The sequence below is a fragment of the Pelophylax lessonae genome, assembly GCF_965119305.1.
Source record: "Pelophylax lessonae genome assembly, chromosome: 1".
NCBI classification, from domain to species: Eukaryota; Metazoa; Chordata; class Amphibia; order Anura; family Ranidae; genus Pelophylax; species Pelophylax lessonae.
The window spans coordinates 880241986-880255667 of NC_138768.1; the positions used below are offsets into that span (position 1 = coordinate 880241986).

A 13682-nucleotide genomic window follows, 5' to 3' on the forward strand; every position below is an offset into this window, starting at 1 on the left:
ATTTTCTGAGAACATCCAGCACCCCCATAATGACCCCCTATGGAGATTGTTATAGAGGGGGAACATCATTTGGGGTCTTATAGATCCCAGATCTCTCCATAAAGGAGACCATGGGCAGTAATTCCAGCCCCAGAACTCCTCTGTAAAGTGGTGACCTGCAAAGGCTTATAGAACATCGCCTATGGATAATAAAATTGATGCGGTTTGTCGCCGTTGTGGACAATTTTAAACATGTTGGGTATCTATATACTCGGCGTAACATCATCTTTGATATTTTACAAAAAAAAAAAAAAAAATGTGTTATATATTGTGTTTTTTTGTTTGCATTTAAATGTAAAAAAGTGTCTTTTTAAATGTATTTTCCCCCACAAACTGCATATAAAAAAAAAAACGCTGCTCAAATACCGCATGACAAAAAAAAAAAATTCAAAATTCACCAATTTATTCCCTGGGGTCCCAGCTAAAATAAAAAGTATAACGTTTTGGGGTACTAAGTGATTTTTTTAACAAAAAAATACTGATTTAAATTTGTAAACAAAAAAGTGCCAGGAAAAGCCTGGGCTTCAAGAGGCGGATATATATTTATTATTATTATATATATTAACAATACATATTCATTTATTGTATTATTTACTAATTTTATATTATTCATTTTCATCCATGTATGAATAATACTAATATTACTCTGAGGATGATATCCTGTGACTTCCTACACAGATATAATATTCTTTCCCTACAGAAAAATGGCCGCCAATTGGAGTCCTTTCACAGAGCAGTGCGGCCTCTAGTGTCTGCTGGAGGATTTCCTCTGTGTGCTACGCAGTGTATTATTGTGATTGGTCCTACGAAAAATGGCCGCCGACCGAAGCCTCAGCTAAACCTCGTCCGTCCTCTAGTGTTTGTGGGAAGAAACAGGAAAAGTGTGGAGAGGTGAGGAAGGGAAAGGATGGGGGAGGGGGGACACATGGAGGAAATGATCAATAATACAGATTATAGGTGATCAATAATGTGAGAGGAGAGAGGGGGGTGACATGGCAGGGTGGGGGAGGGATCACAGCAGTCTCTGATCCTTCTATAGAGCCGACATTTACCATAGTGCTGTACACTGACCAATCACATCAGTCCCTGTACCAGAGGAGCTTACACTCTAATATCCCCTCCCCCACAGTCACATCAGTCTCTGTACCAGAGGAGCTTACACTCTAATGTCCCCTCCCCCACAGTCACATCAGTCTCTGTACCAGAGGAGCTTACACTCTAATGTCCCCTCCCCCACAGTCACATCAGTCTCTGTACCAGAGGAGCTTACACTCTAATGTCCCCTCCCCCACAGTCACATCAGTCTCTGTACCAGAGGAGCTTACACTCTAATGTCCCTCCCCCACAGTCACATCAGTCTCTGTACCAGAGGAGCTTACACTCTAATGTCCCCTCCCCCACAGTCACATCAGTCTCTGGACCAGAGGAGCTTACACTCTAATGTCCCCTCCCCCACAGTCACATCAGTCTCTGTACCAGAGGAGCTTACACTCTAATGTCCCCTCCCCCCACAGTCACATCAGTCTGTGTACCAGAGGAGCTTACACTCTAATGTCCCCTCCCCCACACTCACATCAGTCTCTGTACCAGAGGAGCTTACACTCTAATGTCCCCTCCCTCCACAGTCACATCAGTCTCTGTACCAGAGGAGCTTACACTCTAATGTCCCCTCCCCCACAGTCACATCAGTCTCTGTACCAGAGGAGCTTACACTCTAATGTCCCCTCCCCCACAGTCACATCAGTCTCTGTACCAGAGGAGCTTACACTCTAATGTCCCCTCCCGCACTGTCACATCAGTCTCTGTACCAGAGGAGCTTACACTCTAATGTCCCCTCCCGCACTGTCACATCAGTCTCTGTACCAGAGGAGCTTACACTCTAATGTCCCCTCCCCCCACAGTCACATCAGTCTCTGTACCAGAGGAGCTTACACTCTAATGTCCCCTCCCCCCACAGTCACATCAGTCTCTGTACCAGAGGAGCTTACACTCTAATGTCCCCTCCCGCACTGTCACATCAGTCTCTGTACCAGAGGAGCTTACACTCTAATGTCCCCTCCCCCACAGTCACATCAGTCTCTGTACCAGAGGAGCTTACACTCTAATGTCCCCTCCCCCACAGTCACATCAGTCTCTGTACCAGAGGAGCTTACACTCTAATGTCCCCTCCCCCCACAGTCACATCAGTCTCTGTACCAGAGGAGCTTACACTCTAATGTCCCCTCCCGCACTGTCACATCAGTCTCTGTACCAGAGGAGCTTACACTCTAATGTCCCCTCCCCCACAGTCACATCAGTCTCTGTACCAGAGGAGCTTACACTCTAATGTCCCCTCCCCCACACTCACATCATTCTCTGTACCAGAGGAGCTTACACTCTAATGTCCCCTCCCCCCACAGTCACATCAGTCTCTGTACCAGAGGAGCTTACACTCTAATGTCCCCTCCCCCACAGTCACATCAGTGCAATCAGTCTGCTTGTTATACTCACTGTGGAACTTAAGGGGTTAATCTTCCTTTGCCTGTTTGATCCTGTCTTCTCTAATCCTCCCCTTCTTCCACTGTCCCCAAAACATCTCCAGGTAATACAGAGGTCGGGGAGTCGGTCTGGAGAGAACATTTCCTGCTGGTCAGGTCACATGGTATGACATGTGGGCGTGTATACAGATCCTAAATGTCAGCCCAGTCCCTCCCCCCTCCTTAATGCCCGGTAACTAAAGAACACAGTGGGCGGGATGTCACATCTTCATTGAAGGAAGCTCCGCCCCCCCAAAATAAGGAGGACAACTCTGGCTTTAGTGGATTTCAAGAGGCAGTGATTCCCATAAAGGAGATAATATGACCTACCACTGCCAGCGTGCCCACACCCCACCCCCGTCATCCTCATCCCACCTGGCACCCCACTGCCAGCTTCCTACCACTCTACCCCCATCATCCTCCTCCCACCTGGCATCCCACTGCCAGCTTCCTACCACTCTACCCCCATCATCCTCATCCCACCTGGCACCCCACTGCCAGCTTCCTACCACTCTACCCCCTGTCATCCTCATCACACCTGGCACCCCACTGCCAGCTTCCTACCACCCTACCCCCATCATCCTCATCCCTCCTGGCATCCCACTGCCAGCTTCCTACCACCCTACCCCCCGTCACCCTCATCCCACCTGGCACCCCACTGCCAGCTTCCTACCACCCTACCCCCATCATCCTCATCCCTCCTGGCATCCCACTGCCAGCTTCTTACCACCCTACCCCCTGTCATCCTCATCCCACCTGGCATCCCACTGCCAGCTTCCTACCACTCTACCCCCTGTCATCCTCATCCCACCTGGCATCCCACTGCCAGCTTCCTACCACCCTACCCCCCGTCACCCTCATCCCACCTGGCACCCCACTGCCAGCTTCCTACCACCCTACCCCCTGTCATCCTCATCCCACCTGGCACCCCACTGCCAGCTTCCTACCACTCTACCCCCTGTCATCCTCATCACACCTGGCACAGCACTGCCAGCTTCCTACCACCCTACCCCCTGTCATCCTCATCCCACCTGGCACCCCACTGCCAGCTTCCTACCACTCTACCCCCATCATCCTCATCACACCTGGCACCCCACTGCCAGCTTCCTACCACCCTACCCCCTGTCATCCTCATCCCACCCGGCACCCCACTGCCAGCTTCCTACCACTCTACCCCCATCATCCTCATCCCTCCTGGCACCCCACTGCCAGCTTCCTACCACTCTACCCCCTGTCATCCTCCTCACACCTGGCACCCCACTGCCAGCTTCCTACCACTCTACCCCCTGTCATCCTCATCACACCTGGTACCCCACTGCCAGCTTCCTACCACTCTACCCCCTGTCATCCTCATCACACCTGGCACCCCACTGCCAGCTTCCTGCCACCCTACCCCCTGTCATCCTCATCACACCTGGCACCCCACTGCCAGCTTCCTACCACCCTACCCCCTGTCATCCTCATCACACCTGGCACCCCACTGCCAGCTTCCTACCACTCTACCCCCTGTCATCCTCATCACACCTGGCACCCCACTGCCAGCTTCCTACCACTCTACCCCCATCATCCCCATCATCCTCATCCCACCTGGCACCCCACTGCCAGCTTCCTACCACTCTACCCCCATCATCCCCATCATCCTCATCCCACCTGGCATCCCACTGCCAGCTTCCTGCCACCCTACCCCCTGTCATCCTCATCACACCTGGCACCCCACTGCCAGCTTCCTACCACCCTACCCCCATCATCCTCCTCACACCTGGCACCCCACTGCCAGCTTCCTACCACCCTACCCCCTGTCATCCTCATCACACCTGGCACCCCACTGCCAGCTTCCTACCACCCTACCCCCATCATCCTCATCCCACCTGGCACCCCACTGCCAGCTTCCTACCACCCTACCCCCTGTCATCCTCATCCCACCTGGCACCCCACTGCCAGCTTCCTACCACCCTACCCCCTGTCATCCTCATCCCACCTGGCACCCCACTGCCAGCTTCCTACCACTCTACCCCCATCATCCTCATCCCACCTGGCACCCCACTGCCAGCTTCCTACCACCCTACCCCCTGTCATCCTCATCCCTCCTGGCACCCACTGCCAGCTTCCTACCACTCTACCCCCTTTCATCCTCATCACACCTGGCACCCCACTGCCAGCTTCCTACCACTCTACCCCCTGTCATCCTCCTCACACCTGGCCGCCCACTGCCAGCTTCCTACCCCCCTACCCCCATCATCCTCATCCCACCTGGCACCCCACTGCCAGCTTCCTACCACCCTACCCCCTGTCATCCTCATCCCTCCTGGCACCCCACTGCCAGCTTCCTACCACTCTACCCCCTTTCATCCTCATCACACCTGGCACCCCACTGCCAGCTTCCTACCACTCTACCCCCTTTCATCCTCATCACACCTGGCACCCCACTGCCAGCTTCCTACCACTCTACCCCCATCATCCTCATCACACCTGGCATCCTACTGCCAGCTTCCTACCACTCTACCCCCGTCATCCTCATCACACCTGACACCCCACTGCCAGCTTCCTACCCCTCTACCCCCGTCATCCTCATCACACGTGACACTTTTAAATGTAAAATATATATTTATATATTTTAATTATAATATATAATATATTTCTTTAAAGGATTTCCACAGTTTGTCAAGGATTACCAGCGCTGGAAAAGCTCCAATAGTCTGCGGACTTTCACATTACAGCTAAGTACGCTCATCTAATTTTTGGAATATTTGTTTGTGCTTTTGGTATTAGAATCATACTTTCATGAAAAAAAAAACTGTAGCCCCCCCCCCCCCCCCTCTCCCTAAATCTCCAAACCGCTCCCCTTTTTTTCCTCCTCTCTGTCAATCAAACTCAATTAGCCATTTAGGAGTGAGAGGGGCTGAACCGCGGCTCTGTGTCTGAATGGAAACACGAAGCTGCAGCTCGGCTCCGGTGCCCCCATAGCAAGCTGCTTGCTGTAGGGACTCTCAACTTGGGAGAGGAGCTTGGCGCACCGAAGAGGGACCCGAGAAGAGAAGGATCTGTACTGCTCTGTGCAAGACCATTTATTTATTTATTTTTTAATGTGAAAGAGGACCGCCCGACCTGTAAAAAAAAATACCGGGGGTTATGGCAGCTATCTGCTGCCATAACCCCAGTATTTAACGACCTGGCACCTGGGGTTTGTAGAGCCCTGCCTTAGCCATTACTCAATCCAGTGTAGTGCACATCTGCAGCGCCTTGATCTCATCAATATCTGTTCTCAATGGCTTTGTTTACATTTTTGGAAGTCATTTCCTCCTGCTGCAGTCATTAAACCATGTGATAAGGTAGTTTGAGGGAGGGCAGGTCTGCGTCTCGCTGTCTGTGGCTATGGACGCAGTCAGCACGGCTCTGTGAGCACAATCATAGGAGGTGGATCCATGAGGCATCCAATAATAGAATGTTCAAGCCCTCTGCAATTTCTTATTTTATAAAGCCTGAAATTATAGCATGTTGACATTACTGTGACGGTACTCATCGTCACTGGGAGTGAAAGACAGATACTTAATGGTTTGGATTGCTTCAAGTGGGACAGTAATATTCGTCAGCAATATCTCCCAAGAAATTTGAAGATTTAATCCCACTTTACACTGTGAGACCTATAGCCTGTTGCCATGAAGTCTGACTCCTAAATAATCATAGCAATACGTAGATGTGTATTCCATGTACTTCAATGAAGGAGACGGACAGACTGTCATTGGCAGTCTTGTCCTATTGTCCATCTATTGAGGTGGAATGTGGATTGTGTTAAGTCTGCCTGTCCCATTGTTAAATGTTAATGAGCCCACATTGTTCTGTTCAGATGGCTTGATAATTAGTTCAGGTTAATTCTGTTTCTGTATACAATTTCGTCTGCATATGATAATGTAATCAGGCAACCCCTGACCTGTGTGTGGTAATCTGATCAGGAGGGGGGGGAGGTCCATGCTGTATATAAATTCTGTGTGACTATTCAATAAAGAGTGATTCCAGTACAAGCTAAGTTCACTATAATTACATTGTTAAGAAAGTTGAGTATTTTTACAATGAATATTATACAAAATAATTGTTGTCTTTCTTTCAGAATGCCTGGCTGTTTTGTTCCTGGATGTTCATATTCTTGGCGTAGAAAGGACACGGTTTTGCATGTTTTCCCTAAAAAGGAGGCTAGAATAAGACTTTGGCTCCAGAATATGAATGTACACGATAATCAACTCAAGTATCTGATAGCACGCATAACCAAATCAGGAAGAGAAAAATTTAGAATTTGTTCCAAACATTTCTCCGATAAAGACTACGTCATGGGAGGACAAGGCCGTTGTTTACGTTTTGATGCCATACCTTCACTTCAAATGCCACCTGCTCTTGAACCCCAAATTGCAGAACATTATGAACACAATTACTGCAAGCGCCAGAAAGTAACCGACACATCTGAGGGGGAGGTAAGGAGCGAGGATTCCTCATCCTTTGAAATCTCACAAACTTCAAGTGGATTGTATGGTGGTCTATCTACGGGTTCACCAGAGGCAGAAACAACCTCGTCTATGTTGGAGAGCTCTGAAGACATTTATCAAGCCGATCCGGCATCACCAGAAATGGTGGCAGATGAAGTTGAAGTTTCCACAACAGATTTTTTCATAGAAAGTTTAACTACAGTTTCAAGAAGAAAAAAATTAAAAGGATCTCCAAAAGAATTTACAAGAGACGCAAACTCCGATCACTTCCCAGGACAAAAACATAAAGCGATACAGATTAATCCATTATTTATGAAAAGAAATAAAAAAGTACAAGTGTCCGTTAGAAAACTGCAAAGTTCAGTTGGACTTCAGTGCGACTTGGTAGGTCTTCCTCCGCTCGTCCCTTGGACTAAACCAATGTCCGTTGTTGAGAATGAACCATTGATTCAAAACGGTGAACCTTTATTGTTACAGTTGTCATATTTTGATGCTGGTATTCGAGAACAACCAAGTACATCGCAAGGAAAAAGTGTAACTGGTCCATCTCCTTTTCGTTTTTACGGATATTCAGAAGTTGAAGACAACGCAACTATGGAAAAAGTTGAAGACAACGCAACGATGGAAAAAGTTGAAGACAACGCAACGATGGAAACGGTATTACAAGATGAGAGTCCAAGTGTGAAGGAGGAATATCTACAAGACGTGAAAGAAGATTATCTGATTGATCCCACTGATCCCGATGCATCATTCTTTCTTTTAGAAGACCAATCGGATCAAAAATTAGCAACTGAGAGAAAATTTATTGTTTTTGAGAGTTGTTTAAATGAGTTATTACTGAACAGCAAGTGCAAATATAATAAGAACTGCCCAGGAAAAGTGATTAAAATAAAAAAATATCTTGTCGGTTCAGCATTAGTTGTAGAAGGCTACTGCAGTGAACACCACCGATTTCATTTGTGGAGCAGCCAGCCATTTGTTGGAAAAATGCCCGCTGGAAATCTACTGCTTTCCGGTTCCATTCTGTGCAGTGGATCTAAATTTCGTAAAGTTTCCAATTTTTTTCATTTATTGGGCCTATGTGGAATATCCCAAACGACTTATTATAAAAATCAAAATGACTACCTTTTTCCGATCATCAATCATCACTGGTGTGAGGAACACAAAGATGTCATCTCAAAATTCGGACAGCGTGGAGTTGCTCTTGCAGGGGACGGACAATGCGATTCACCTGGATTGAGTGCCAAATACTGCACTTACACCTTCCTAGACATGGATACAGACAAAATAATCGATTTTCAGGTAGAGCAAATTAAAACGGGAGTATCTCCAGCGTCTTTAGAGAAGATAGCATTCGGAAAAGCTCTTCAGCGGTTAAAAGATGATAATCTGAAGATTAAAATCATAGCTACTGATCGTAATGCCGGTATTCGAAAAATGATAAAAGAGCAGCATCAACAAATAGGACATGAATTCCACGTGTGGCACTTTGCCAAATCAATAGGAAACAAATTGCACCAAGCTAGTAAGAGGAGAAATTCACGTGAACTGTCAGCTTGGGTGTCTCCTGCTAAAAACCATTTATGGTGGTGTGCTAGCACTTGCAATCGTAATGTGGAGTTGCTCAAAGAAAAGTGGAAGTCCCTTGTGCTTCATTCAAGCAACATTCATTCATGGATTGATGGGAAGTTGTACAAGCAATGCAGCCATGAAGAAATGTTGGACAACGAGGAGGAGGAACATGTTTGGCTTTCGCAGGGGTCTGCAGCACATCAAAGAATGAAAGACGTTGTTCTCGATCCTCAAGTTTTGAAAGACCTTGAACATTTGTCGAATTTTTGCCACGCTGGAAATTTCGAGGTATTTCATAGTATGTCCTTGAAATATAGACCTAAACATCATCATTTTGAAATTGATGGTATGGAAGCACGTACGCAGCTTGCCGCATTGGATTACAATCGAAATGTTGGCAGAGAGCAAGCTGTTAGAAGACCAAAATCCTGTGGAACATCAATACAAACTCATAATTACAGATACATCTACAGTGAGGCCAGGAAAGACTGGACCGTGGCAAAAATGTATGACCGTACCCATCATGAATTTATGATTGATATTTTAGCCGATTCAATTTCTTTGGCTTCTGGTGACCTCAAAGTGGACTGGATTCCAAGACGAAGCTACGAACCTGAAAATATCGCTCATTTTCCTTGTCCGGAAAAACCAAATATGCTACAAAGATATCTTTCACGGTTAAGCCATTGAAAATGTTATTGTGTTATAAATTCCTATCATTTTCCTTGTGTAAAATTCTTGAAAGACTTATGGAAAATTATAGCTCCGATTTGAAAAACCAAATGACCTCATGCATATTACAGAATGACAGTTTTTTTTTTTATCAGATTTTATTTTTATAACAGAATTTAAAAGAAATATAAAAAGAAAAGCATTACATAAATTTGCACAAAAAAAAAACAGAATGACATTTTAAATGACACAAAAACTGCGCAACACATTTTATAAAAATAAATAAATAAATAAAAAACATTAACGTGTGTAAAAAAAAATGTTGAAATCTTTGATTTATCAATGGTTATTGTTACAAGCCATACAGTTTATTATAAAAATTCACTTACACATAGTATTTTATATTGGTTATGTTGATATTAAAGTACAGTAGATGTAAACCCGATTTATGAAATTTGACCTGGGCACATCTATCTGTAATGTTTACTTATTTCTCTCCAAAGCCCCAAGTCCCGTGTCTTTTTGATACTCCATTCCTCTGTTTTCAGCATGATCACTTCTGACGAGTTCTCTGACACAGGAGATAAAAGCAGCTCCTGGGAATTTGTGTCAGGTGGGGTGCTATAAGTAGATTAGTAGAGAGCTGGTCTATTTGCAGCACAGCTCTGCACATCCCTTCCTTCCTCTGCCTATGCGGAGGTGTTGCTTTCCTCCAATCAGCTGTCACACAGTGCATTTCAAGACTTCACTCCCACTGCCGAAACAGGAAGAAAAAATTCTATACTTTCTAAGCAGTATATAAAGCTGAAGACAGCAGATCTATAAATAAAATTTATATAGGGAGATTTGTTTAATCTCTGTGTATCATCTGAGGCTGTTCGCTTCACTGGGTATAGAAGAGGATTTACATCCACTTTAATAATAATAATGTTAAATTGTATGTGAAAGTTGAACTATATTGCGTTAATTAAGTGTATGCGACAATGTTGAAATAATATATACACTATATTACCAAAAGTATTGGGACCAGTGGCGGCTGGTGCTCCAAATTTTTTTGGGGGGGGGGGGGCGCAAACAGAAAAATGTAATAGGCATTGCTTTGCGTCAAAAAACGCTATAAAAATTGCGTGACTTTGAGGTCACAAAGGTGTGAAAGGGGCCTTCAGTAAGGTATAGCGCGCCCCCTTTCAATGCACAGAGATCATCATGCCCCCTTTCAATGCAGAGATGCCATTGTGCCCCCTTTCAATGCAGAGATGCCAGTGTGCCCCTTTTCAATGCAGAGATGCCAGCGTGCCCCCTTTCAATGCAGAGATGCCATCATGCCCCCTTTCAATGCAAAGATGCCATCATGCCCCCTTTCAATGCAGAGATGCCATCATGCCCCCGTTCAATGCAGAGTGACCATCGTAAGCATGTTCCCCCCACGTGAGACCAGTGCACTTACCTCACACCCTGCTCTGTGTCTGTCTCCTGCCTCGCCCTGCTCTTATTACCGACACCTGAATAGCAGCACAATGCGTCCTGTTTGGTCTGTTTGTCATATGATAATACAGGCCCACAGCATCTGGTGAGCGCCCATTTCTTATGTTCATCTGGTGACGGGACTCATCTCACTTTAAGTCACAATTTTGTCTGATATCGGGATCTATCACGTTTTGGGACTGTATTCACCTTCATCATCCATTTTTATCGGACTTGATTTAATCATATGTCACTGATTATTTATTTGACAATGTTATCACTTGTTGTATTTTTGATTATGTATTATTTACATGTCACATTTATCTAGCACGGTACATAACTGAGCCTGCACATGCCGGCCTGCCGCAGTAAATGTATACTGTGTTGGGGCGTCAAGTGGTTAAAGTTCCCTGAGGTAATCTCCTGAATTTTGCCCTGCAGCCAGGCACACAGTCACTCTTTGACTCACTGACCAGTCTAGAGGTGTTCTTTTTGGTGTTTTTATTTTAGGGGTAACTTGGATAGGGAATTTGTGGAATACTCCAAAAAGAACTGTGTACAAGTTGAGGACACACGTAACTTACTTCTGTAGAACTGTAAGCAAAGTCCTTGTAAGGGCAGACAGTGGACCTGGGTTTGTAGTAGCAGATAAAGGCACAAAACTTCCTTCTTTAAGCAACTTGAGCAGAGTCCCTTCACATGGAACTAGATGGACTGAGCTCTTCAGAACACCAGCCGGTATCCCCTTTACACACATCGCTGACTCTAGCACCAGAGGGGTGGCAGCAGCCCACAGTCCCTAGGATCTCTCACACCCGTCTGTACTCACAAATGTCCTCAGATAATGGTTGCCTCCTTCCAATGTCTTCCAGATACCTTTACCAGTGACCTCAGACTAGATCCTCAGGTGACAGCTCCTCAGTCAACTTTCAGCATCCAGGTCATTTGAGGTCTCTTGAACAGCAAGTACATCCCGGAGGGCAACAAGCCCTCGAGCTGAACTTCTCTCCAGGACAAGACATTTGGCACCCCCAGCTCCATTGGTATGTCCCATCCTGAATCCTTCCAAGCCTCCACCAGATTGATCCAGTGTGCATAAAGGATATGTAGGTGCAGTCTGCTTTCTTCACTGTAGGTGGCGCTAGATCGGAGCAGTACTGCGGCTAGAGAGAAAGTCAGAAGAAACCTGGTTTCTCTATGATTTTCTTGTCCTCTGAGGCAGCGTTCTGTTTGGCCACGCTGCATGCAGATGTCCCCTGGCAGCCATCTTGGGTCACCAGAGTCTTTTCAAGTCCCTGCCACTAGGTTTTGGCTCACAAATGCGAAACATATAGAGTAGGGAAAGGGATTAGCGGCAGGGAGAGGTTCCAGATGAGTAGGGACACGCCATACTTCTTGGGAAAGCCTCCCGATGGGGACTGGACTGACCAGGCTAAATTCCTCCCTCTGAGACAGCCGTTGTCGGTGCATCTTTACCCTCTGCATTGCAGAACTGTGAGTGCTGCCCAGTGCAGCGCTCTCCCGCTGGGTTGTTTGTGAGTTGTCTGCAACTGGATTCTGTGTCATTACTGCCGCTGCACCACACTGCATCTACCCACAATCATCTCTGACCATGCCTGCTGGACCATGTGTCAGTGGTCAGGTGGACGCTGCCTCTGTATCATGTAACTGGTGAAGACTGAGTAGATTAGGGGGCTCCTCTTGCACCTCCAACCCTACACTCCTCAAGGTGGTGACAAAGTGGGAGGGCACAGTGCTGGAGTCACAGGCCATACTGGATCTTTATTGCAGCAAGATGTGTAGATCAGGGAGCTGAGGATCACAGAGCAGGAACCAGGCACAGGAACAATATGGTACCAGATCAGCAGAGGCAGAATATGGATATAAAACCAAATAGGCAGCATGGTACCAAATTAGGAGGCAAAGCCAGACTCCAGGAAACAAGCCAAGGTCAGCAACAGCCGGATAAAGACAGCAGAAGGCGGTAAGCAGCGTCCAGAAGGCAGACCAAGGCTACAGCAAATAGGAAAAAGTCCAGAGGCAGGTTGGGAGGCAAGCCAGGTTATATGAGGCAGAATTAGTAGGTCAGGTCTCAGGTAAACAAGGACAAGCAGAAACTTCCCTCTGTAGCTGCTAATACCAGTGCCAAGCATGCACATTTTTGCATCTACGCACGCTAATGCACATGAGCCTACGTGCCAATCCAGCATTCACCCTATGCACAGAGGTTTGGGCAGCATTATGCATACACCCGTACCAGTCTCCTTCTACTGGTGTGAACCAGACCTTACATTCTGACTAAGTGATCTAGCAACAAATTGACAATTCTTTCCATGTGCTCTTGAAAGGCAAGGATGGCCTTTTTGACTAAATAATAGTGGCATGGTGCCTGTCACTGTGGTGAAGCATAGGCTATAAACTCAAAGAATGATTCCCACCCCATGAGCTGGAACTGGAGCAGCTGCAAAGCCAGTAATTTTCCCAAGCTGGCGTTGAGACACTGGGCATCCGGGAAATTAGTGGACATTTATTCCTTCCACTCCAGAAGCTGCAGAAGAGACACCTGCCTGGTCAAGATACTGCTAGAAATGGTGAGGTAAGTGTTAAGGGCTTATGGCAAGGATTAACCCTACTCTTGAGCCTACTAATCGTGGCCCCTCGCTGACCCTCCTGCTTGCTATATGTGGTGTAAGGTAAGCCTCTCAAACCCCTTGTAAGACTTCTCATCCTATTGTTTGCAGCCACAGATTTTGCAGCAGATGTATCTGGAGAATCTTGTGGAAGGGGAGAGGTAAAATGCAACAAATATGAAGGAGAACTGCAGATCTTTTGCTGCCAACTGGTATTATTGAGAAGTTGCTCCCAATGAGCTTTGTGGAGTAGATTCATGTGCTTCCTCATGCATATCGTACCCAAAAGGCTGGCAGGTTTACCACGACTGATA

The 13682-nt window shown here is 46.6% G+C and overlaps 1 protein-coding gene across 1 annotated transcript; it reads left to right on the plus strand.

Moving 5' to 3' along the window:
• Positions 1 to 5198: 5198 nt before the first annotated feature.
• LOC309550587 (uncharacterized protein) lies at positions 5199 to 9419 on the plus strand. Its single transcript, XM_082250932.1, has 2 exons — positions 5199 to 5276; positions 6661 to 9419. Exon 2 carries the CDS (start codon positions 6662 to 6664, stop codon positions 9290 to 9292), a length of 2631 nt encoding a protein of 876 aa, XP_082107058.1. The 5' UTR covers positions 5199 to 5276; position 6661; the 3' UTR covers positions 9293 to 9419.
• The last annotated feature ends 4263 nt before the right edge of the window (positions 9420 to 13682 follow it).